This window comes from Acanthaster planci, linkage group LG14 (genome assembly GCF_054643075.1).
Source record: "Acanthaster planci isolate LZ-2023a linkage group LG14, COTS_SCS, whole genome shotgun sequence".
Lineage (NCBI taxonomy): Eukaryota > Metazoa > Echinodermata > Asteroidea > Valvatida > Acanthasteridae > Acanthaster > Acanthaster planci.
The window spans coordinates 9,599,367-9,623,945 of NC_141790.1; the positions used below are offsets into that span (position 1 = coordinate 9,599,367).

The window sequence follows — 24,579 nt, forward strand, 5'->3', positions numbered from 1 at the left end:
GTGCTCCCCCGAGGGAAACTACAACCGGGCGTCACCTGCGACCTTACATTAGGCCCACTATTGACCCTGACCAGACAAACACGGTATCGTCATGATAAAAGATCTGTAGTTATGTTATTGCTCAACAAGAAATACTTGTAAACATGACTCATTGTTTTCAGTATTCTCTCATGTGGGGCACCGCTTGGCGTCATTTTCAAGATCAAAGTTTTTTGCAGAAGGTTGCGCCAGACCTAGCCCCACACGTAGGGCTGTGGATGGCTCTCTTTCGAAAAAGATATTAATTCTATAGGGTCTTCCAACCCTTAGACTAGCCCCCCTCCACCAACAAAAGGGGGCGGTTACCCTCTCGCCAACGCCTGGGGTTTATGTTAGGAAATTAGCATAATGTTCCCACAATGCAGTGCAGAATCAGTAAGCCGCTTATGCTGATGAAACATGTTTCTTTTCCTCCTTTAAGGATTACAAACTGGCTCATTGTGCATTGCCGGTGCACAAATGAAGCATTGGTAATGTGGTGCCAAGGATGCATGACATTGTAGGCGCTTGTAGTAAGTTCTGAAGGGAGGGACAACATTTCCTTCGCTAATTAAGCTACATGAGGTCATTTAACATAAATTCATCCATGAGTTCATTTCACGCACAAGTTAACACATGGGGGTAATCTATTCTTGTGGCTTGCGACTGTAATCTGAACACAAGAAAGAATGGTCCGCAGGCTCTGGCCTGAAGCCTCTGAGCAGGCAAAAGGTTGACGGAATCTCAGACAGAAGGTCTGAAGGTCCGGCGTGCGCTGGACACAGCGGGCTCGGCAAAACGAGCATGGAATGACGTATCCATGCACGGTATAAATAAGGCCCATTTAATCACTTTAAAACTACTGTGTAATTAAATCCAGAGACTCGACAAGGATTAACCAAAATGTCTTGGGGAAGCCCCAGCTAATTCAAGTACATTCACCATAAAAGAAACCAGAACTGTTTCCAACATAGGCGTAGAAACACATCTAAGTTTGAAAGTGATCGCATACGTTGCCATGCAACAATATACACGGGCGGCTCCCTACATTACAATATTGTTGTGCATAGGCCTCTGTAATTGCGGATCACCAAGTACCAATGATGTGCATATTTTGAAGGCAGATGCGATATGTTCTCTAAACAAGATGGAGGCAACATTATCAGCAGTCAGAAGGTGTTCTGCCATTTTGAAGAATGAAATGAAGTTAAGTGTTGTTATTGCAGTCGTGGTGTTGGCGATAGTGATAGACGAACGCATGGCGATCGGGTCGCCCGGGGGATGGTGTACCAAGATTACTGTGTACAAGGCACTCACTCACCGCACGCTGGTCGGTCATGCCATCAGAAGCCTGTCTGGGGTTTCGCTGGTCCGGTGCGCGGTCCTGTGCTCGTGCTTGAAGGAAAAAGACTCCCCATGCTTGTCCTTCAATTACGGCAAGACCAACAGAACCTGCGAGCTTAATGATGCCAGGGTGGAAGAGTTCCCCGAAAGTTTGGTGGTAGAGAGCGGTTTCTCCTACTACGGTGCGGAAACGGGGCAGGTTAGTGTAAAATCGTCACCGTATTCAAGAAGAATCCAGCTTGGCCAAAAATCAACACCCTTTCAAAGTCCCGTTTTTTTACCATTATCACGTGGATTCTTTTTGATCAATCTTTTCAAATTAGCTGAATCATCATGATCTCCATAAATTGGGGGATGGGAGGCGGGGAAAGATGGGGGATGACATGAAAATTTGAAAAAAAGGGTTTTTTTTGGGGGGGGACACAATATGACTCTATAGAGGTCGATCTACATGATATTAATATACATGACTGTGTAATATGTATTCAGAGTGACATGGGTTTTTTAGGAAAAAAATTTCGCCATCCACTTTAATTTTTTTTGCTCACCACAAAAAGTGGAGGATGATCCAATAGCCCATATCCTACCTTAAAAGTGTGTGTGGGGGATGTATACCCCCACTCTCCGGGATTTTCCCCATGTCCATGGGACCAAATTCAACTGCATCGCATGTTTAGTTTCACGAAGAGGCTAATTACGCACAGCAGATATACGAATTGTGAAGTCGTTTCTGCCCGTTTTAACAAAAAGGCAACTACAATGCACGGGTGACAATTTTGCATGTAGTGGCAACAGCCCGCTAGTCTCCAATACCGGAAAATATTAGATGAAGAAATAATCCTGAATTTCAGGTAATTAATTATCATTTATTGATAAGGTGAATAAAGGCAAATGCTCTTGCACCACATATTCAATAGTTCAGCTCAAAAATGATCAAGTTCAAACATGACTTAAGCGAAAGTTTACTTATACGCAACATCGAGAAATTCGCCTCTCTGTGACGAAATGCTCATCGAAGCATAAATGAGCGTATTTTCACGGTTTTCAAACGAACGATTGCACTAAGCACGATATAGATTGCAATTTTGCGTCACGGCAGTGACAAAATTGTACCAATCTAGAGTTCCCTTTACGCCTATGGTCTCCGCGAAAGACTGGCGACCTCGAAGAGCAATTACAACTCTCAGCAGCACCTTCGAATTAAATTATCTGTCTACGCAGACACATTTTGGCCGAACAAAACAGGCATCCATCTAGAATGGAACTGTTTCCGTCATTCACCTGCGCATCTAATTTCATTTCGTTATTCTGATCAGTGAAGACGCCATTTTAGAGCCAGCAGGAATGAGTCCGTAATGCAAGTATGAACCCAACACGGCAACTTTTCTTGCTTCAACCTTGCAAATTTTGTTTTAAACGTGTTCTCCCTTGTTTTAAATATGTTAACAACCTGAAATTTGTTTACAGTTACAACCTGAAATTGCACCTTACTACCGTAGTCATTAATGGATTTCTGAGCTCTATTACGCGATCTGATAAGACCTAGGAAAAATGCAAGCATGTGTAGCTTGTTAGTTTTTAGGCACGACACAAAAGAATGTGTGGCTGTTGAGTTCTTTAGTTTGGGGTGGTCGCCATTGTATTTAAATCTCAAATAATCGTCTGTGGTTTCTCTGTTCAAGGATTCATCGAAACAGACCAATTGGAAAAGAAACTTGAGAATTTACAGTTGTTTAATTAGTTTGTTGCGGCACGGTGTCGCTAGAAGTAAGTTGCAGCATTAACGTTTTTTTTTACTTTTTGTCGCATTTGGTCTTGTGAAACAACCATATAAAATGCAGGTGCCCTCAAAAACAACAACACCTTAAAGATAGTTAAAGTGCCAAAGACAGAAGCTAACTAAACCTTATGCCTCATCCAGTTATTTTCTACGAATCAAATTTTCAGCCACAAATCCTATTTAAAAACATTCCAAACGGTCAACGCGACCTGACGACGCCCTGATCGGGTTTCGAATGTGTGTGTGTTTTTTTAGGCAAACTCCAAGTGCCTGGGACTTGATTCAAAACCAGCATTAGGTAAGACGTTTTCAACTGCTTCCCTGTTTTGTGTCACTTCTAGTTCTTTCATTCCTGTCGTGTTTGATTGTGTAATGTTTATGCTGAATTGTTAATGGAAACAAAAAATCTAGATTGTTGTGGTGTCTGATGTATCATACAAAACCCTGGAACGGTAACATTTACTTTGGAAGTCGTCATCCTATTCTTCCTCTGATGTCCTCATGACGTCAGCAGATTTTTCCCTCTTAATGCTTATTTACCAAATATTTTAGTGACACCACCATGACATTATCCAGTGATTTTCTTTCACAGGCATTTACTCTGAAGACTCTGTAAAGATTTTTTTGGCTCGATTTCGACCCAGGTGTTACAGGTCGTAGGATAACGTCGTGGTGAAATCCTCATATGCTTTTTTTTTATAAGTCTGACATTCTTTTCTACATACCTTCTTAGCAAAGCTATATTTCCATTTTCTTTTTGGTAAGACATGCACTAGTACCTGCAGAAATCCATGTTACTGGTAAAGTGGAAAATATTATGGTTTTATCATAATGTCATCAAAAAGAGCTGATCACCAGTAAAATCAACTACATTTAGAAAAGCTGCTCGGTTGACTTTTGAAATGGTGGTTTTTAGTAATCAAAGCCGTAAAATTGTGGTGCATATTGCTGTCTGTTTGCATTGAATTGCATGCGTCCACTTTTGTTTTCGAAATGAAACTACAAATATTATTTATTGTGAGACTTAATTTTGGTCATTCGAATGCGACGTTTTCCTTGGTATTTGCTTTTGGTTTTCCAACATTCTATCAGATCTACAATGAAGTGACTGAAATACTTCTGTAGCTGTTTAGAGTTGGATCAGAACAGCTGCGCATAAATTAAAAAGGATTGCTTCAATTTCCTTCTGGCTATTTTCCGTTAACCATCTGCTAATTTTGATATTCTGATTTTAAAGAACTTAAAATCCCTTTGTTTAATTCTGTAATTGACGTTGCCAACTCCTATAAGCTCAGTTTGAAATTATTTTGAAAACCATTTGAAAAAAGCAAGATGGGGGGAGGTAATTGGTGAAAGGTACTCACTTTTACATAAAACTGCAATATTCATCATTTATACCTCAAAGACCCTGGGTGGCGAATCGTGTTTAAAGGCGTAGCACGAGCAGGTGTAAAGTTGTATGACATGTGGACTGCCGTGTCGTGGGAGGCAAGCATGATGGAGGCCGGTAGGAACTTCCGAGATGATTTTTTGCACAAGGCCTGGAGGAGCGGAAACCTGACCGTGAGGCGGGTTAGTATGCACATTTCGCCTGAATTGGTCCCGGTTCCTGGACTTGGGCCTGACCTTGGCCGTGCCTGAGCCGGTTTTGCTAGAGTCCAAACGTATAGAATTTGGTGCAAAAGCGTGAACAGGAAGAAGCTGAACTGAATGGACGAGAACGCTACCAAAGTCTTACTTTTGTTTCTTTTGTTTCGTTTGTGTTCTGCTAGGCCATCTAGCCTGCCTGGCTCGGTTGTAATGTAGAGATTTACCACAAATGGCGCACCGCAAATTGCTAAAGTAAACCTACACTGTAAACCCAAGCGTTTAACTTCTAAGAGCAAATCAAACACAAATCTGTGACAGCTCTTATACATTTTGACTCGTTTGTAAATAAACACATACAATATGCTAATATGCTGAACATACTATTTTATTTAATAAACGCAACGTATGTTTATGGTTAATTATAAACCTTCTAATTATAAACCCGTTTTAGTGTTTATTAAGTAAACGCCTAAACATGCGTATAGGCTGCAACACTCTTTTAACACTTCGGCACGCTTATAAAGGGTGCGGTGTTTATTAACAACATTATCGGGTAACGACGACATACACGTGTTCAAGTCACTTGCAGTAACGTGAAGAGTCTCATGTCAACTGCTACTTAACTTAACGCGGGAATACTGAAAAAATGATTGAAATACTGTTGACAGACCTTAATTCTTTTAAAGAACGAAACGAATAAACGAACCTGTGTAAGAAACGAATAAATGCAACTCTGAACTGGCCGACTGCTCTACATTTTACAACTAACAACAGCCTGCAGGCGTATATACTGAGGACGCGGAAAGAGATCAAAGTGCGCATGCACGTGCGTGTACATACAGCGCATGCACTCTTCGTTCATATTATATCAACTTCAATGAACCACCTACAACATGAGATTTGAATTTCATCGGCATTGGCGGATAATAACGAATTCACGTTTGAAGCCGCTATAAACAGGCGTTTAGTGTCCTGATGATAAACACTTTATATTTCAAACACGTTCACGTCTCATAACCGTACCGCGAATTCAAATGTGTAACTTGTAGTTTATAAACGCGTCAAACGTTCTAGGGTTTTACAGTGTATGACCTGACAAGGCGAGCTCCATTGGTAGCATGTCTTTCCTTCTAATTTTATCTCGCCAAAAGGTGAAGCTCTCTCTGTGCGATTTCAATGGGTCTAGAGTTGAGTTGATTTTCAACGGAACCGGATCAGACATCCTCAACTGGTTCACCAAGGACCGTCTCCTCTCAAGTCCGTGGGAGGACCTGAGATCCACTCTGGTCAACTTCTTCAGCATCGAAGGGGACACTGTAACGTGAGTATGGAAACCAATGTCTCTCTTATTCAGACGACGTAATGTTGGTTAGTCGCTTCATTTACTGCCAGCATGTCAGTGAAGTTTCAGAACATCACAATACCGGCCAGTCAAATGAGGCGCATTTGTCACAATTCGTTTGAATCGGATTGTGACTCAACTTGCGACATATAATGTAATGACTTGCGATTTAACGATGTGCAATGCATCATGATGCCTGATTATGAATCGTACCCACTTGAAGATTTAAGGAAATTTCTACTTTTGAAGACAAAAAGGGTTAAAGGGCTGACAATGAGGGGGGGTATCAAATGCCCCCCCCCCATTGTAAAAGGGATTTCCCCCTTTTTTTCTGAGCTCAACAGCCTTCCATCGTGCTGGGGACATGCACCAAGGATTAAAAATAGTGGAAGCGTTCGACTGGTCCCCCGCTGTCCATTAGATACAAAATAAAAAGGAACGAGTGGCGGTCTGATCCTCAATGAGGATCATAACTCCCCAAGTGACGGGCTAAAGCGTGCGATCATCTTGCCATTTTGCCGGCGAAAGGGTATAAGAAATACACTCTCTTTATTTAGAAAAAAAACTGCATGAATTTACTCCAAAATCACCACTGGCTGTGCAAAAAGCAACCTTTTGAATAACTTATTGAACGACTTGGGAAATACGTTTGAAAACTTTTTGCAAAGAAATCTTTATATTTTATTTAAACAAAACAGTTGCATGGATAGGCGTACTTCCTTTTGCCTGGAAAAGTTTTTAATGCTTCCTGGCTAAAGGGTGTAAGCGCTTACGTCCAGGCACAACTGTACAGAATACCGAGGTTTGTGTGTGGACTCGAATTTGTTACCTGATAACCTTTCTCTTCAAGTGTGCGCTGACCCTATCTAACGCATTTGGCACTCTCATGGCAGATACAATGTATTTTGTTCCTAATTCACTAAGGGTGAATGTGCACTAATTCAAGCGTTACTTTCTCCGAGCTCATTAGCATAAAAAATGGCGTTACAGTTTCTTTTGAAAAGGGGGCTGTATCGCCGAAAAAAAAGAAGGAATTGTGGAAATATCGGCCAAGATCAACTCCTTGCTTGGGTTTGGGGGCTGCCGTCCGAGGGCAGAGCTGATTAGTGGATGACAAACACTCCTCAGTGCCCGCGAAAGTAGATGGATGCCATTTGGAAAGTGGCCGCGGGTTTGGAAGCTATCTGGGTGACTTTATTTTGTGTAAATGAAAATGTAATTCCTTTTGTTTTATAAACACCAGTAATGTCGATTTGAGCCCTGAACTTAGTTGATTTTATACGGCTTGAACTAGTGCACTGCACCCTTCACGCATGTCGGCTAGTAGACGGCTTTCGATATTTTTGTGTGTTCTAGCCCGTATTGTTGCGAGAACAGCTGCAACCAAGATGTTCTATCGTTTACCAGTGATGATCACTATTTCCTTTCCTTTTCCTTCACGAAGAGGCCGGCGGTTCTTCATTAACAACTATTATGGGGGTTGTCTAGGGGACCGTGGCTGGTTGATCGTGGTGGATTCCATGACAAGTGGATGTAACTGGGAGCGACCTCCGGCCTACCCTGTCATATTGTACAGCAAAGCAGCTGGTTATGTAAGTTGGGAGGACGTGGTGACTGAAGGTGAGCTTGCACGTGGCAATTTTTCTATATTTCTTAATTTTTGTCTATAAGTCTATGGAGGCGTTGCCCGTGTCCAAATCACACAGCTACGGCTGGAAATGATACACACACTAATGAAGCCCGTAAAGCCACCAGCTAGCGGCTTTAAGAATTGCCCCTGAACATCCACATTGTTTCCTGGCTGCCTAAAAATGGAACTGCGTTTGCTCCGGATACAAAAAATTGACTTTCATGAAATCGTGGTCTCTTTTCTTTGTATCCATACATCCCGGGTTTCCAGCCTCCTATATGTGACGTAACTGGGGAATATTTTACATGGGGGTGGGTACCTGTAACCCTAATCTTTTTTTGGGGGGGGGTGCACTCAATGATTAATTAAAACACTGACCAAGGCAAACAACCCCCAAATTGTTTCCCGTGCTAATGTCTGAACCGGGGGTCGCATACAATTTGGGCAAAGGCTCTGAGGGTTGGGGTGGAGCTGGTTGCAACCTCGTCCCCCCAGTAACGCCTTCTACCTCCAATATTGCTCACAATACATGTAGCTGTCACTGTTCTGTGCTCCACGTCATTCAAAACACCGCATTATACAATCCCATCTGAGTCGTATGGATGGACAACTTTCCGATAAACTTGTATTCGGTGACACTTGATTGCTTCAGTGCCCTTGTGTATTCAAACGAACTACAAAGTACCTTATTTCAGGATACCTTTATGAGGAGTATTTCGACTCTCAAAATGCTTCCTTTGAATTCTGCAGAGTGGAAAGGTCACACATGTTGATTGCCATAATCGCATTTTTGCTGAACAGGTGCCAATACCGTTGGATGTGCGGACTACTTGACTATACACATCGATGCCGAGTAGGAATTTCAAAGGTGAATGGCGTTTACGATGCGAAAACACGCAATTGCTCTAAATATTTTGGCTGGTAATGTTTATGTTGGTGGATTAGAAAATGTCCCCGAATGTCTCATAGAACGTAAAAACAGCTTTCCAGAAAAATGATTTGAAAATAGCTCGCACAAGAAAACTTGAAAAAGCATAATTATGTTTCAGTCATCACTGACGATCATTACGAGACACCGCATTGACGTGTAGGGACGTCGTGTTATATTGCGCATACAAAGTAAAGGATCAATGTTTGAAGACTCTTTATGAAGTCAACTACATTAATTCTTTGCAAACAAACCAGGCTTAGGTTACAAATGACAAAGTACAGTGAACAAAATATGCCATGTTTGGGAATGCCGATTAAAGATGGGGTATGGGTAAAGCCATGGTTAACTCAAACGACGCTCGTGTATAATGCCAAATGTTAGGTTTGCATTTAACTGTCAACGTTCTAATTATTATATTTTACTATATTAGCGACACTTCACCTCAGTGTATAAGTTATAATTGTCGTAAGTGTGCTTTAATGTCACTAGTATATAAATACAGTATTCGATGAAAGTAATTAATTGCTCTTTTGACACATATTACTGTTACGTGAATTAATTGCACAAACCATCATCAGTAAAGTATTTTTAATGGCACCAAATTAATAGCGATTAAAAGTAGCTGCAGATTAATGAAGCCTTTATTCATGAATTTGAACACCTTTTGTGTAGATATACCTTAATGGAAGAACAAAGCACTCACAGACCTCATGAAGACTTAGTTTTCGTTAACAACAGTATGTATAGGTTTCGACGAGTGTTTATTCAGTTTACAATGAGGCCTGTGACTCATGAAATTGGCCACACCTGAAGTTCTTATGTTTATTGGCGAATTTGTTTTGGCCCGATTTGGATCCACTCCGGATTGAGCCATGAAGGTCATCGGAGCGGATCGCTTTGAGCTAAGGCTATCGGATTTGGATCGGATTCGGATATCTGCTTGCAGCTGTCTATTGGAGATTGAGCTTCCAATCCGACGCACAGCTTCAGATTTCACCGTATGGGAAAAATAGCAACCCAGTTTTTGCGCTCTGCGACGCGACGGTCGTTCGACTACACGTGCCACGGTGTCGACTTTGCACGTGCAATCGCAAAGAAATCCACCATTAAATAAATGGTCACCGTACAAGGACCTGTTTTTCTACTTGTCTCCGCGAAGAGACTGCCGGTTGTTCATCAACCGTGCAATTATCGTGACTGTCCAAATGACACTGGCTGGCTTGCTGTGGTTGAGTCCAGGGTCGGCACTGACTGTGAATGGGAGCGATCTTTGGCCTACCGTATCATACTTTAGAGTACATCAACTGCCAGATAATGTTGGCACGACGTGCTAACCACAGGTGAGCTTAAATGAACCCATGCCCGCTGAGTCTACTGAGACATTAACCGTGTGCAAATTACACGACTGGGGCTGCAAATGACACGCGCACCCGTGGAAGCCGTCGGCTGACGACTTTAAGTATTTTCCATAAACTTGTGCATATCATTTCCGGCCATGGCTGAGAAATTCGGTTCTAGCCTTTTCTGGGATATGGAATTCTGACTGTCAGAAATTTAGTTTTTTTTCCTTGGAAATATGTGGATTTGCACTGTCCTGTGACTTAAGACATGGCCCGTCACCGTTAAGAAGCCCGTGTTTCACAGAGTCCTACATTTACTACACCGCGTGCGTTTCCAGTGCAAACACAAAAGCGTCGGCGGCGAGGGCGGCATTGGCGCTGTTTATGGCAACTTTTTAGAATTTAGGGAAAACCCGTTCCAGCCAGTCTTTACGGAAATACACCTATTAGGCCTCACACGGGTTAATTTTAAGATAAATTCAGGGGAAGTGTTTTTGCCAACCAAATTCTCAGTTCAAATTCTGGATACTAGAAAGGTTTAACATATTCTGTCATTATCGCTCAGTGTTGACGGATATCAGTACAGTCGGACGTGCAGATTATTTGACTATACACATCGATGCCGAGTTAAGGTATTCATTCATATCAAATGCGGACCAAACCAGTATGGTTCTACATTTTGGGGCCTAATTAAGCTGTAGGATTAGAAAAATGTTTGAGAATGTGTCGTGGAGCGTAGAAAAAGCTTTCCGAAAAAAAGAAAAAAAACATGCCAAAATAGCCCCAACGAGGAAAACTGAAAAAGCTTCTCGGCCTTGACGATAATTACCGGATATGGCAACGACAGTACTCAGTGCGCTGTATGGAAGCACAGGGACATTGTTTGAAGATTAATCTTTGACGACACTTCATGAAACCAGGAACAGCTAATTGGCTTAGGTTTCGAATAATGAACTACGGTGGACGAAATGTTCCATACATTCTATTAAAGCGGTGATATCTCATTACAAAATAATAGCACAACTGTTTTAAGTGTGTTTTCATAATAAACACTCATTAAATAATGATAAATTTCCCCTTCTGTACTATAGCCTATTTTGCAATGCACCAAATGATGTGGTTAAGGGAGGAGTTGTGTTCTTTGTTTTATTTGCGTATTTTGTTCAGCAAAACAGGTAATCTAAAATAAAAAAAACTAATTTTAGTCGGAAATTGCTGAAAGCAAAAATCGACGAAAAAATGCGCCCATTTGTTAATTGGAAGTAGCTAAAAACTTTATCAGAAACCAAAAAACAATTTTCAAAAACTGATTTGGCTTAAAGGAGCAACAAATCTCAGGGCAAACTTTAAAGCCTTTCGGCAAAAGTGCAGGAAAACAAATAATCTGTGAATAATCCCTACGCAGTGTTGTTTTGAGGTAAAAAAACCTAACCCCCCAAAAAAATAAAACCAAAAACTTGATTAACCCAACCCAGCCTAAACAACAAGCCCAACCCAATCCAGCGCAACCAACCCAGCAAACGAAGGTTAATGGATCATTGGCATCCTAATAAGTTTAATTAATCCGCCAAATTTCCTTATTTCAATTCTGCAATACTGTCCTGGCGCCAACGAATTTTTATTGCACTTATAGTCAGACACAAACATTCGATTTCTGCATCGTCAACACGACATGGCAGCCCTTGTCGTAGTATTCCAAACTTTACGCGGGCGTTCTATTTCACCCCATTTCAAGAAACATATGTTCCTGCAAACCTGAAAGTATACACGTACTTAATGCTCTTCCTCTTGCACCACACCATAGCATGAACATCATGTTCTACGTGATTGAAGCTTTTAAACTGACATTTACTTGGACGATGCCGTCCTTGGGTTAGGTCGTGCCTTCATAATGTGAATCCTTCTTACCCGTTGTACGCATGAGCTTCACTCATTAAATCTCTAGCATTAATATTAGCTTCGTTGCGATCTTACTCTTCCAGATTTGTTTGGTTGTTTGTTTGTGTTGGTTTACTTTTGTGCTTCAGTTCCATTTGTGTTAATGTTTTCCCGTGATTTACCACCGACAGCCCATGGTTAAGAGTTAAATAAGAAGAATGTTCTTAATTTTAGGGGACGAAAAAAAAACAGGGCAATAGCTGGGAATGAAGCCCAGCTTCGAGAGTGTTGTGAATTTGCACAATATGCGTGCCATCCACTTCACCACAGACTTTAGTTAATTGTAATCTGGCTGTAATTTAATAACCTTTATGGTCTCACTGAGGTATACGCAACAAAGAGGGCGTTGTCTCCGTCTACCCGGCAAAGGGTTAAGTTTGAGAGCGACGATTGAAAATCCACTGTCCGCTTTTGCGAAAGGATTGATGCACACATTGCATACAATACTATAAACTGTCCCAGGCATATAAAATACGCGTTAAGAGTACTAAGACTAGTCCATCATCAAAGCAATTCTGTAGGTGAAGCTAGAATTTCCCTCGGCATCGTTAATTTTCATGCACCCTGAATATGGAATCTATCATTTATACTGCAAAGCCTCAAAGGAGTATGAAAGCTATGGATGCAAAATCTAATGGCTAGACACATTGTGCAAACATTAACTGAATGAATCTTATAAACCTCGCACAGCCCGGGTACTCATGAACATTAAACCCGACAGCGGGCACACACAATTTCAAGTCAGCTACCTGTTGCATCGTTCCAGACTACAGATTACTCTTGTGATTAATAATAGCCATTCGCCGATGGTTGTGTGAGTAAAGCCGGGTTTCCATATCAACTGAAAGAGACAATATCCATTATGTTAATTTCTACTGTTTGTAATATAAAAACCAACGCTCTTTTTTGCGTTTATTGTGAACGTAAAGCCATTAAATTTAAATACCTTTTTTGGAAAGAATCTTGTTACTGTGTTCGGAAAGTGTAACCACCTAAAAAACCTGTGTTTGTGTTTACTTATTAACACCCAAATATGTCATTGTGTCTAACTTTATCAGCAGAGTTTGTTTGAAATAATAACATGAATATTAATATCAACATTATTATCATTTAATTTTGGAATTTTGCCCTGCCCGACGTGTATTAAAACACTGTATACTCAGTGTTTACTGCCGAAGCCTTGTGAGAAAAACCACAACATCTCCCCGACGCAAATCCGTCCTTGGATATAGTTGTCCGTGGTACCCACTGCTACATCTGACTTAAGCCAGCCATGCCGACACCAGCAAGCTCGGTAGCCGAGTGGTTAAGACGTCTGCACCCGTAGGAGGTCGTGGGTTCGAGTCTCACCCGAGTAAGCTTGTGGTTTTTTCCCACAGGCCTCCGGGGGCAAACACTGAATATACAGTGTTATAATACACGTCGTGCAGGGCAAATATCGAAAATTAACATCTCCCCGGCGCAAATCTATCCTTGGAAATATTCCCTCTCATCTCTTGAGCGCCAATTCTATTGCAACATTCAATAGCACCGTATAATATTAAAACTAACATAAGAAAAGATCAAACTGATGATTGTGTATGAATAAAGTCTGGTTTCTATCAAATCAATAAGCACCACAACCTGTTTAGCTTTGGATTATTTTACGAAGAGGGTGTTTAAAAAACTTGCTTTTACAGTGCGTGCTGTTTCGCCAGAGTACAGGCAACCTACATAGGCATGACCAGCGTACAACGATGTGATGTCTCTCTCGCTTGGTAACGTATGCAGCGCCGATTGTCAACAAAATAGCTGCACGGACACAAAATTCAACCTTGAGTATCACTTTAACTTAAAACGGTGGTATTGCTACCTAAAAGACATTTTACGCGGAAACAGCCGGGTTTCAAGCAATTTGTTAAAAACCCGATTATTCCTTTGTGAATTTTATGCAAGATATTGGACAAACACTGAGCATAGTGTTACGGATATACGTTGGGCAAAAGCAGGTTATAAAGCAACAAAGAACAAAAAAAAATTTCATTTATGCTGCAGACAAATTGAAATTAAAGGGTTGCCTGAAGACAAAGGTGAAAAAGTCCAAAAGGTGAAAGAAAATGACCAATGAGTTTCTTTCCCTGCACATTTTCAATGGGCCGCTCAAGCTTGTGGCCTACGCTTGCTTTTTATGCATGTGTGCCCCAAAATGAGAATTTATTAGTGAACTTGTCTATGCGGCGTGGCTACTAAAAAATTTAAATACTACTGCTTTAGTTTAGCGATCAGCAGTCGACCGTGTGCAAAGACTGATTGATTATCATCACTCCGTGGGCAAAAGGAAGTATTGTTCCAATGATCCGGTGAAGGAAATTGGTTTTCAAGAGCCTTCCTCGTGAGCGCGTATGACATCAGTTATTCTACGTCTATACGAGTAATGTTGCATTTTAGTGGTCATTATCCACAAAATGTTATGCATTATACATGAATTTTCTGTACCAATTTGTATAGAGAAATGTAAAGAAAGACGTAAGCCTTCACCAGTCAGGGCGCTCGTTGCTTCGCTACTCGTACTTAATTAATAGATGGATCCCAATACGACACATCCACGTTTGAAAACGAGGCTGTATGTGTCAGCTTCAATTCTTAATACGATCAGACGATTGAAAGTAAGGAGTCAAGACACAAAATACATAAAAGTATGTTATATTCAGACTTTTCAGGCTGCAAATTTTTGTGGAAAAGTCTTTTAGGATGACTTGACACGTAAAATCAAAAGAAAAAATAACGACAATTGACCGCGAACTAACGTACCAGCGATGGTTGTGTATCTTATGCAGTGGGCGTGGTTTAAACCGAAGTGGCGTCACACTTACGAACCGGATACTGCATGTACTGTGTGGACTCCGCGGGCGCGCGCGACGAAGTTCAACACAGAGAGCCTCGGTTTCGATGCAGATATGCGCAGACGGCGTTAATGTGAAATCCCTCTATTGCCTTGTCTTCATGTTTTGTATCCCTGCACTAATATTTGGGGTGCCACACGCCACGACTAGAGACTATACATGTAAATCATGGGCAGGATTACGTCAGCGCTTCACCCACGATCTTCCACACTGCAGCAGACTGTCAACTAGTAACACCAGCAAGGCAACGCGTGCTCGTTGCTTGATACCAATTCCTTGGTAGGGCTTAGATTTCATGATTGAGAACGGAACATTCAGCGAAATTCAATAAGTCAGTGAAGTCAGAAGTTCGACAATGACGAGACTCGATGCTGGTGTCGAAGTTTTGGGGCTGATAATTTTTGGTGGAATGGTCATTTTCGTGTTTGGTGATCAATGTAATCCACTCTCAAAAACCAAGTACGCTGCGGAAAATTGTGTACTGCAGGGGTTTACGTACGCCCATACAACTGTACGTTCTCGTGTCACCTGCGAACGCGCTTGTAGCATGGATGGACGTTGCAAGTCTTTTAACTTCAACGACTGCAACAAAACGTGCGAGTTGAACCTTGCCACAAGACGAGAACATCCTAGAAACTTCACTGCAGCCCAGGGGAGGGTGTACTTCGATGAAGATGAGGAAACGCCTCGCCACTCACCGTGTGACGACACATGCACATACTTCGATGCTGGTAAGACGAGTCATGATGACGGCTGAAAGACTTTCCAGATTCCTCCCTGATACCACCAAACTGTTCTGTAATCATGGTCCATTGTCTAAAAGATGAGCCAGTCCAAAAGATGGTCAAGTCCAAAATTTTTGGCAGGAGTAAGACTGAGTCGAAGACATAAATCAATCCAAAAGAGTTATCTTGTTTTATCGAGACTTGGCCTGACATTTTTGCAGTTGGTGGTGTTTTTGTTAACGGTCACTCGTGACAAATCCGGCTATTAATATTTCTTTGTCCGTGTATAGCTACAGGTAGTTAGCACCAATTTCATAAAATAATATTCCAAACCCTTCTCTACTGTACGTATGGTACCACGAAGGATTGTGAATTTTGGCAAAATGCAGTATCATTAAAAACAGTATGTGAAAGTCAGTTTTTTTAATTTTGGAATGTGTTTTACATTCTGCCAATCTTCTCTATTTCGGTGGCGACGGAATAAAGAGCTATAAATCCAATTTAGCACTGTGGACGTTCAGTGACATAAAGAGGTTCATATTTTGAAAAATCATTGGGATTTGCCAGAAAATTAAAAATCCAGCTGTGTGTTTCAAGAAAAAAATTAACTTACTCTTTTTGGAGATTTTTTTCGAAATTATTCCGTCAAAATGTTTTAAAAACTTTACTCAATTGAGTTTTTTTGCAAGCTCTCGGACAAGCACTGAGCATACAGTACTTATTAATATACGTTGGGTGAGGGCAAAACCGTTATATATAATTAACATCTCCCCAACGCAAAAATACATCTTGAAAATAGTTCGCGGTACCCGCTGCTTCATTTGACTCGGACAGGCCAGCCGACCCCGGCAAGCTCGGTGGTCGAGTGGTTAAGACATCTGCACTAGTAAGCAGGAGGTCGTGGGTTAGAGTCCCACCCGAGTAAGCTTGTGAGGACTTTTTCGCAAGCTCTCGGACAAGCACTGAGCATACAGTGCTTATTAATATACGCTGGGTAAGGGCAAAACCGTTATATATAATCAACTTTACTCTAGTTTTTCTATTACATTTATTGTAAAGACTAATATTATGTTTTTAGTAGATAATTGAAAATATTTCAATCCATTTTTTTTTATTTTGGTTTTTGTTTTATCAGAAGTAAGAACAAAGTAGCTCAAAAACTTGATTTAGAGTAATACTCCTTACCCAGCTGAAGCTATGCACGTTTGGAGAAAAACAGCTGCGCATAAATTAAAACAAAAGATTCTGCGCTCTGTTTTGAAAGAGAGTTTCGGTTCACAAGTGACTCGCCAACAGCGTTCTTGGGTTGCCAAATACTAACATCTATGAAGCCAGTTCATACCAAGTATACTTGTGAGGCAGATTTGTAAATAAGTTACACATTTTCGACTCGGTCACATTTTGTTGAAAATCTGTTGAGACGTCATTTTCGCTTCATTAAATGATGAGGGCTAAAATTGTATTGCAAATAACGCTTTTAAATTGTCTTTTTTAGTTGGTTCCATTAACAAATTCTTAAATGGCACTACCCCCCTACCCTAGCGTGAATTGAAGTGGTTAACAGTGCCTTGAAGGTGGGGGGGCTAGTAATTACTTTGTTCCAAAGGAACAATATTTAACTGATGAGATCAGGATAAGTCTGGTAGGCTGTTCGTCTTAGTGAATCGGAAAACTACTGGTGCCATGAGAGCAAAGCCTTTGAAACTGTCTGTTGCCTCGTCTCCACTAACATTTTTCGTTAAAACGCCACAGCTAGCGCTCCTGCCCAATGGCGGCTTGTGTTCAATGGCGTGACAGGAAGGGGTGTGAAGCTGTATGACATGTGGACTGCCGCGTCTTGGGACGCAAGTGTGATGGGAGTTGGTGGGAGTTACCGCAACGACTCGTTACACAGAGCCTGGAGAAGCACCGACCTGAATGTAAGGCGGGTGAGTATGGTGAATCTTGTCGAGGATTTCTGGATTTGGATCTAACCTTGTCCATTTCTGAACCGGTGTGGATTAAGATTTTGTCACCCGGAAGATTCTATTATCCGCCTCCGATAAATTTGCCTGCCTTAGGAGATTTTGTCTTCCCGGGTAGTTTGCCTTTTGTTATTCAGTTAAAATTTTCTCGAGGAATGATGTCTCCATTGCCCGACTCGTGGGGGCTGCTTTGCTAATATCTCATTGAGTAGCCCGCAAAGTTTACGCAGCTTTAACGCGTCGCGACCTGATTTTGCTACACAACGATTCAAAACGTGCATTTTTTCTTGGCCTTACTGACTCATGCACTCTTGAAGTGGAAACTAAAACTCATTCGAACCTGATTCAGGGTACGCTTATTGCAGTATTGGTTACCAGTGGAACATTTTTACCCAATGGATTTCGTCCTCAGGTGAAACTGTCCCTGTGCGATTTCATCGGTTGTAGAGCCGAGGTGTTATTCAACGGAACTGGATCAGACATCCTCAACTGGTTCACTAAGGACCGTCTCATCTCAAGTCCGTGGGAGGACCTGAAATCAACCGGGGTCAACTTCTTCAGCATCGAAGGGGACACTGTACTGTGAGTATCGATAAGATAATAGGAAGAAAAAACGTCTATGCGTGCAACACAGTTGTTATAATTATTTCCTTCGAGCTATATATAGTTATATGTATATGTCACAATGTTTGTTACCATGGATCGACCAATCAGAACTTAGAATTCGTTTTTGCCTGAAGATAATCTATTATGTCCACTGCACGTACAAGAGCCTGTTTTCTTCTCTTTTCTCCACGAAGAGACCGCCGATTCTTTATCAACGACATTTACGGTGGCTGTCAAAACGACTTCGGCTGGCTTGCTGTGGTGGAATCCAAGACCCAAGCTGCCTGTGAATGGGAGCGATATTCGGCCTATCCTGTTATAGTGTACAGCGCAGCAGCTGGCAAAGTACGTTGGCAAGACCTGCTTACCACAGGTGAGCCCACGCGAGCACTCTGTCTTATAAGTTTACCGATACATAAGCCGTGTACGAATTAAGGCGCCTTACTTTGTACGTTTCTCGGATGTCTTGCGTACAATGCGTTCATGCGTTTCACTTTGACGGACACAAAAATCGAGCCATTAACATACCACACGAGTGCGCTGCGTTCGGCCTTGAAAACGTCGCTCCGGGAGCAATTCTGACAGATACGCAACGCTTGATGGAAGTGTTCACGCACTTATTGAAAGGCGCCTTAAATTGAACGCTGACCGTCAAAAATCATGTAACTGGAAATCATCTACATCCCACTCGACCTTGCGAGCATAATAGGGAATTTATCTTGCAGCAATTTATCTTGAGGAGCTGTAACAACGGGCTACCTTTGAATTTAGCTATATCACCCAGCTATATCACACTATATTAGAATTGAGAATTCAAGCTTGCTTGAGGGTAAGTATAGTTGTCACTGTCCTCTGGACTATGTCATGCGCAACGGGTTCTATTCAAGTTCGTATTTCCCAAAGTCCAAACCTGTTACAACAGGGTGATGCATTAGGATAGACTCCGCATTGTTGGACAGGGCTGGGTTGGCGCCTCTTCACTAACAATTACGTTTTGATAAGTAGTGGGGGGGCTATTGGGTCTATTGAATTTGTTTTGTTTATACTTATCGGTATGACTATCGAATGATAATTTTCAGGTCGGATATTGGCCGGAACTTCTGCACAATATTCTACAGCACGACGAATAAATTTACCCCTTTGCTACGTATTAAAAATCCCAACTAACGTCATGCCACCCCCAGAACTCTTAATTTTATATAATGCTGTATTTTACATTTAGGTTCCGCAATAACGAACAATAGTAACGCTCCGCTCTGACTGAATTTGTGAAACGTATACATGTACAGGGTAACGAGACGTAAAACACTCTAGTTCAAAGGATTAAAAATTCAGCTAGGGACAATAAAGTCTTCTTCCCGAATCGATCGAATCTCGGTAGCCATAGTAAGCCAAACCCAAAGACCGCTGGCATGTGGGCGCCCTCTCTTCCTTAGTGTCCAAAGGTTAAGTCAGACCAACGCTCACTTCCAACGTACACAATGTAATCATTAACGCAATAGTCCGCCGACACAGCTCAGCCACTACGTAAAGTCTATTATCTAGAGCTTATCTCTCTCATTAACCGGCGGCACGAGCCGCCCATTGTCCGAAACCAAACACCCACGGTTTGTTAGGATTAGTACTCCCAATCCGATAATTGCTTTCGGAGCAGTCGACCCACGGACTGTTGTGTAAGGATTATAATCCCTTTGTTTACGTCCAGACTTCCCGCCCGGGCCACGGGTCCTTTGTGTTGGGAAATATTTTTCAGAGTTAGGGGTCAAATTGTACCCAAAATATTGAACCCACTATGTTCATATTCATATTCTCCCTCTACAGTCAGGGTCAATTCGTACCGTATTTCTACCCCTACTCCATTGTTATACCCCTACCCAAGGTCAAATTGTACTCAAGGTTTCACCCTATCCTCATTCATATTCATCATTCATATTTATCATACGTGACCTTTTCATATTTCAAGGTCAAAGTGTACCCAATAGGCCCTCCCACTACTTTGATAAGTATAAGTATTTCTTATTGAATCACACGGAAGTTATTTGGAGAAACATGTTCAATACACTTCAGTGTTTACAAAAACAAACCATTAACACATTATTGATTTGATATTGACTTTGGGGGAACCATTTGGCTCCAAAAATGTAATGCTCGCTTTAAAATCCGGCTAAAGGTATTTATCTGTCATCGCATTTTGCTTAACAGGTTTCAATACTGTTGGACGTGCGGATTACTTGACCATACACGTCGATGCCGAGTAGGAATGTCAAAGGTGAATGACGCGTCAAATGCTAAAACACACGTCGTTCTAAGTTTTGGGGTCTAATGTTTTTTAAATAACTGAAACAGACAAATGCTCAAAATGTTCCGTGGATAGTCAAAACAGCTGTCCAGAGCATGTTTGTTTGTTTTAAAGAGGATAATTATAAGTGAAGCAAACTGAAGATAATTCCCAGTTACGGCAGCGACAATACTATTACACAAAACACCCTACTGAAGTTCAGGGACGTTGTTTATTAGGTGTATACAATTTAAAAGATCCATGTTTTATTATGATGCAGAGGAATAGCATAAACAATAACGTTTTGTAAACAACATTGCTCATAGGTTAAGAATGAAGAAATAAGATGGGTTAGGGTTGAAGAAGGTCGCCTGTTGGAATAGGAAAACGTTCAAGAATGTTCGAGAATGTCAAGAACAGTGAATAAGATTTTGGGAAAACCAGTGTGACAATAGCTTGAACGAGAATATTTCTAAAAATGTAGTTATTAGTCATTATTGATGTTAATTAAGGCAGCGTAAGTACATGTACAATGAAATGCACTGCATTGAGGTACAGGGACGATGGTTATTGGGTTAACAAAGTAGAATCATTGTTTTTTATGAAGACTTTATAAAGTAAGGAAAACGCTACACAATTTTTGGTAAACAAAATCAGACTTAAATTACAAATGAATAAGTACAGTGGACACAGTTTCCCATTGTTTGGGATTGCAAAACAAAGTGAACAAAAAAATGTTGGAAAAACATGTCGCTACATGCATAAAAAGTTACAAGTAAATATTTAAGACAGCTTGTGTATTTTCAAATTTTAGTGTGCCATTTAATTTGTTTCACATTGTGAATGATAGTGATGTTTCATTCCGACGAAATTGTCTTGAGTGCGTTATTATGTCAGTAGTTTATAAAAACAGCTCTTGTTAAAAGTAATTTTCTTTTTTGTACATTCTTGCTGTTACGTGAAGTAATTGCTCAAATCATCATCAGTAGAATACAGATATTGCTAAAAAAAAGTATGTGTAATATCCTTTGCTTATAAGCACCGAATTGATACTGATTAAAAAAAGTCAGGCTGTGGGAAATAGATTGGTGAAGCATTGCCACCAATAAATTCGAACACACTTCTTATGCAGTTAATGTATTATTTAAATCATCAAGTTTGATGTGCACTAGTTACGGTCTCACCAATATTAACAAAGTGAACACTGCCCACCAACGTGGCTCGTTTCAACCGATGAGGGGGTAATTCTGCTCAAGAAGGATTAGTCTGGGGTGCACCCACGTATATAGGCCAGAAATATGCCCGCCAAGCTCATTAATAAAAGTTATACACTCAAAATATTCTATATTAGAGGGTCCTGAGAACTATGGAACTAGGGAATGGAAGAAATATGGCACTGAACCTCTGGACCGGACTCAGGCTTTCCAATTCTGAGCAATTTGGATGCAATTGGGTCCAAAAGTGGCACTATTTTAGCCATTTTGCAGAGGGATGCATTTTCAAAATGGCTACTTTTTCCGGGCAGTGAAATGTCTCTCAATTTAGGGGTGGTCTGCTTTCGGTGAGAATTTCTGAAAAATTCATTGGTCAACCCACTAAAATTGAAAATGAAAGAGGGTGTGTCGAACATTATTTTTCTATGCAGCCTGAACACCTGTAAAAGTTGTATTTTGAAGTATTTGTGAAGTATGAGGATTTCTCAGTGCTGTCTATGGGAATTTATTTGCTGCGGTGCACCCCTAGAGGCCTCCATAATGGGTGATTTATAACCACAATTTCCTATACCTTCATGTTTTACAAAGATGATAAAGGTACAATCGGCTGATTTGAAACTTTCATGGTTTTATATGAAATAATGAACCTAATAATGTGAAATCAACTATGTTCACCATCATTACGTTAGCACGGCCAATACCCCTAGGCTTAGACTCTTTCCCGTCCCGTACATGGTGTCCAGCGTATTTAGGACACCCTAAGAACGTAGTGACTGGTGCGGGTAATAATTCCGGAGGAATCCTGCTGGTTTTATGTTAGCATTCAACAATGTTTGAAAGACTTTCTAGAATCGATTAAACTCTGTCTACTGAGTCATTTCCACACACGACTTTCAGATGTATTTACCTGCTCTTTATGGGTAACCACTTCCATAATTACAGTGCAAAAAACCTTAAGTTTCCCAAAAGCCATCTATTGAAATGCTGTATAAAACACCATCTCCATAAATCGAAAAACAATTGCACATGCGCAGAGCTAAACCAACTACGGACCCCAGAAGCCAACCAGCTACTCAGTCAATATATAGTCCGGTTCGTTAAAGTGACTTTGTCATACACGTGGACGCACCTCTGATTGCAGGCTCCAATTAGACTAACGCTGATGTTGAGCGTTAACTTCCAGTCCCATGGTTCCATCATGTCCATGTAAATCTATGTGTAGTGGGCGTGGTTTAAACTTAAGTGACGTCACACTTACGAACTGGATTGGGACAGGAACCTGGCGAGTCCAACCCAAGCTAAGAAAAGACAAGCTGGCGGGAAGTTTGGTAACACAGCAGGCGTGCATCCGCCAGGCGCACACGCGTGACACTCCGCAAAAGCCACGCTTAGCGTGGCTTCACGCTAAGCGTGGCTTTTGCTGCGTAACAGAAATTGGTTACACGCATTGACAATTAATTGCTACGTAAAAACTCTTGTAGTCTTAGCTGGTTCCTGCTATGAGCGGATGCGACCTATCAGCATGGAATACGATCTATTCTTTGACGTCACAGTCGTGTTTTTCTTAGAAATGGCTTCTAATACTTTGGCTGGACATCAAAACAAAAGGAAAAGAATATAATCCACGCTGTGTAAAAAAAACCTCGCAGCTATTGGAACATCAGCTAAAAATATACGTTAAGTTATAAATGCAATACGACCCGTTTTTAAATTGATGGGACAAGTCTACATTTTGAACACGTATGAGGTTAAATCTAAAACTAACCGGTTCAAACGGTAGACTAAATAAGAGTGGTCTACACACGGAGTAGGAATTTCACGCTTCGAGTCGTCTTCTTTGAGACTCGACCCCGTATGCGTAAGCTGTGGAAAGTGGTAGTTGGAACTGTACGGCTGTAAAACGCTGCAGAGCTAGAGGTGTTAAACGCTTGACAGGTGTAAAACGCTGCACAGGAGTAAAACACTGTAGAGGTGTAAAACGCCGTATAGATTGAAACGTGAACAGGTGTAAAACACTGTACAGATTGAAACGTGAACGCTGAACAGGTGTAAAATACTGTACAGGTGTAAACCGTTGTACAGATGTGAAACGCTGTACAGATGTGAAACGCTGCCCAGGTGTAAAACGCCGTACAGATTGAAACGTGAACGCTGAACAGGTGTAAAACGCCGTACAGATTGAAACGTGAACGCTGAACAGGTGTAAAACGCCGTGCAGATTGAAACGTGAACGCTGAACAGGTGTAAAACGCCGTACAGATTGAAACGTGAACGCTGAACAGGTGTAAAACGCCGTACAGATTGAAACGTGAACGCTGAACAGGTGTAAAACACTGTACAGGTGTAAACCGTTGTACAGATGTGAAACGCTGTACAGATGTGAAACGCTGCCCAGGTGTAAAACGCTGCACAGGTGTAAAACGCTGCACAGGTGTAAGTCGCTGTACAGATGTGAAACGCTGTACAGATGTGAAACGCTGTACAGATGTGAAACGCTGCCCAGGTGTAAAACGCTGCCCAGGTGTAAAACGCTGCACAGGTGTGAACGCTGAACAGGCGTGAACGCTGTACAGGTGTAAAACACTGCACACACGTCTGTTTCACTCCCATTCGATGCGTGGAAATTAACGACTTCGACAGTGCGTGGCGGTAACCTCGCAACTTACCAATCCTCTGTTGAGCCTTCTCGTTCGAAAGATTTCGTTTGCACAAAATTAACAAACGAAATTAACAAACATTGAAATTCTTTGTATGTGTTCTAAAAGGCTTAAAACGAATAAAATACCAAAATATGAAATTTAGCCTCAACGTGGCTGCAAAGAGGATAAACTTTTTCCATTTCAATCGATCTTTTGATATTTTTCCCACTAATTTTCTCAATTTTAGAAGTTTTCTAGAACAACACTGAGACACTGCTTACGACAGTAACAATGGCCAATTCCCCGTTTAAAACCTGAATTCAGTAATTTTCCGCCAATACTCTTGGCGAAATTTAAA

At 41.3% G+C, this 24,579-nt stretch overlaps 2 protein-coding genes across 3 annotated transcripts; both read left to right on the forward strand.

Moving 5' to 3' along the window:
- Positions 1-1,157: 1,157 nt before the first annotated feature.
- LOC110980747 (uncharacterized) lies at positions 1,158-14,460 on the forward strand. 2 transcript variants are annotated; one of them, XR_015427734.1, is made up of 7 exons: positions 1,158-1,561; positions 3,398-3,440; positions 4,548-4,714; positions 5,884-6,053; positions 7,519-7,694; positions 8,506-9,975; positions 13,593-14,460. XR_015427734.1 is itself a non-coding variant. In XM_022237690.2 (6 exons), the coding sequence occupies exons 1-6, from the start codon at positions 1,166-1,168 to the stop codon at positions 8,559-8,561; spliced, it is 1,008 nt and encodes a 335-aa protein (XP_022093382.2). In that variant the 5' UTR covers positions 1,158-1,165; the 3' UTR covers positions 8,562-13,584. The 2 variants fall into 2 exon arrangements, 1 of the variants encoding a protein (XP_022093382.2); XM_022237690.2 differs by lacking the exon at positions 13,593-14,460 and having other exon boundaries at positions 8,506-13,584.
- Positions 14,461-14,500: 40 nt separating this feature from the next.
- Positions 14,501-22,469, forward strand: LOC110990945 (uncharacterized). The gene is made up of 5 exons (XM_087146036.1): positions 14,501-15,526; positions 17,273-17,448; positions 17,897-18,066; positions 18,285-18,463; positions 20,293-22,469. Exons 1-5 carry the CDS (start codon positions 15,151-15,153, stop codon positions 20,346-20,348), a joined length of 957 nt encoding a protein of 318 aa, XP_087002162.1. The 5' UTR covers positions 14,501-15,150; the 3' UTR covers positions 20,349-22,469.
- Positions 22,470-24,579: the final 2,110 nt, after the last annotated feature.

Coding starts and splice junctions, on each gene's coding strand:
- LOC110980747 (XM_022237690.2), top strand. CDS start 1,166: ATGGAGGCAACATTATCAGCAGTCAGAAGGTGTTCTGCCATTTTGAAG. Junction 4,715..5,883: donor GAAACCTGACCGTGAGGCGG/GTTAGTATGCAC, acceptor TCTCGCCAAAAG/GTGAAGCTCTCTCTGTGCGA. Junction 6,054..7,518: donor ATCGAAGGGGACACTGTAAC/GTGAGTATGGAA, acceptor TCCTTCACGAAG/AGGCCGGCGGTTCTTCATTA.
- LOC110990945 (XM_087146036.1), top strand. CDS start 15,151: ATGACGAGACTCGATGCTGGTGTCGAAGTTTTGGGGCTGATAATTTTT. Junction 15,527..17,272: donor ATGCACATACTTCGATGCTG/GTAAGACGAGTC, acceptor AAAACGCCACAG/CTAGCGCTCCTGCCCAATGG. Junction 17,449..17,896: donor CCGACCTGAATGTAAGGCGG/GTGAGTATGGTG, acceptor TTTCGTCCTCAG/GTGAAACTGTCCCTGTGCGA.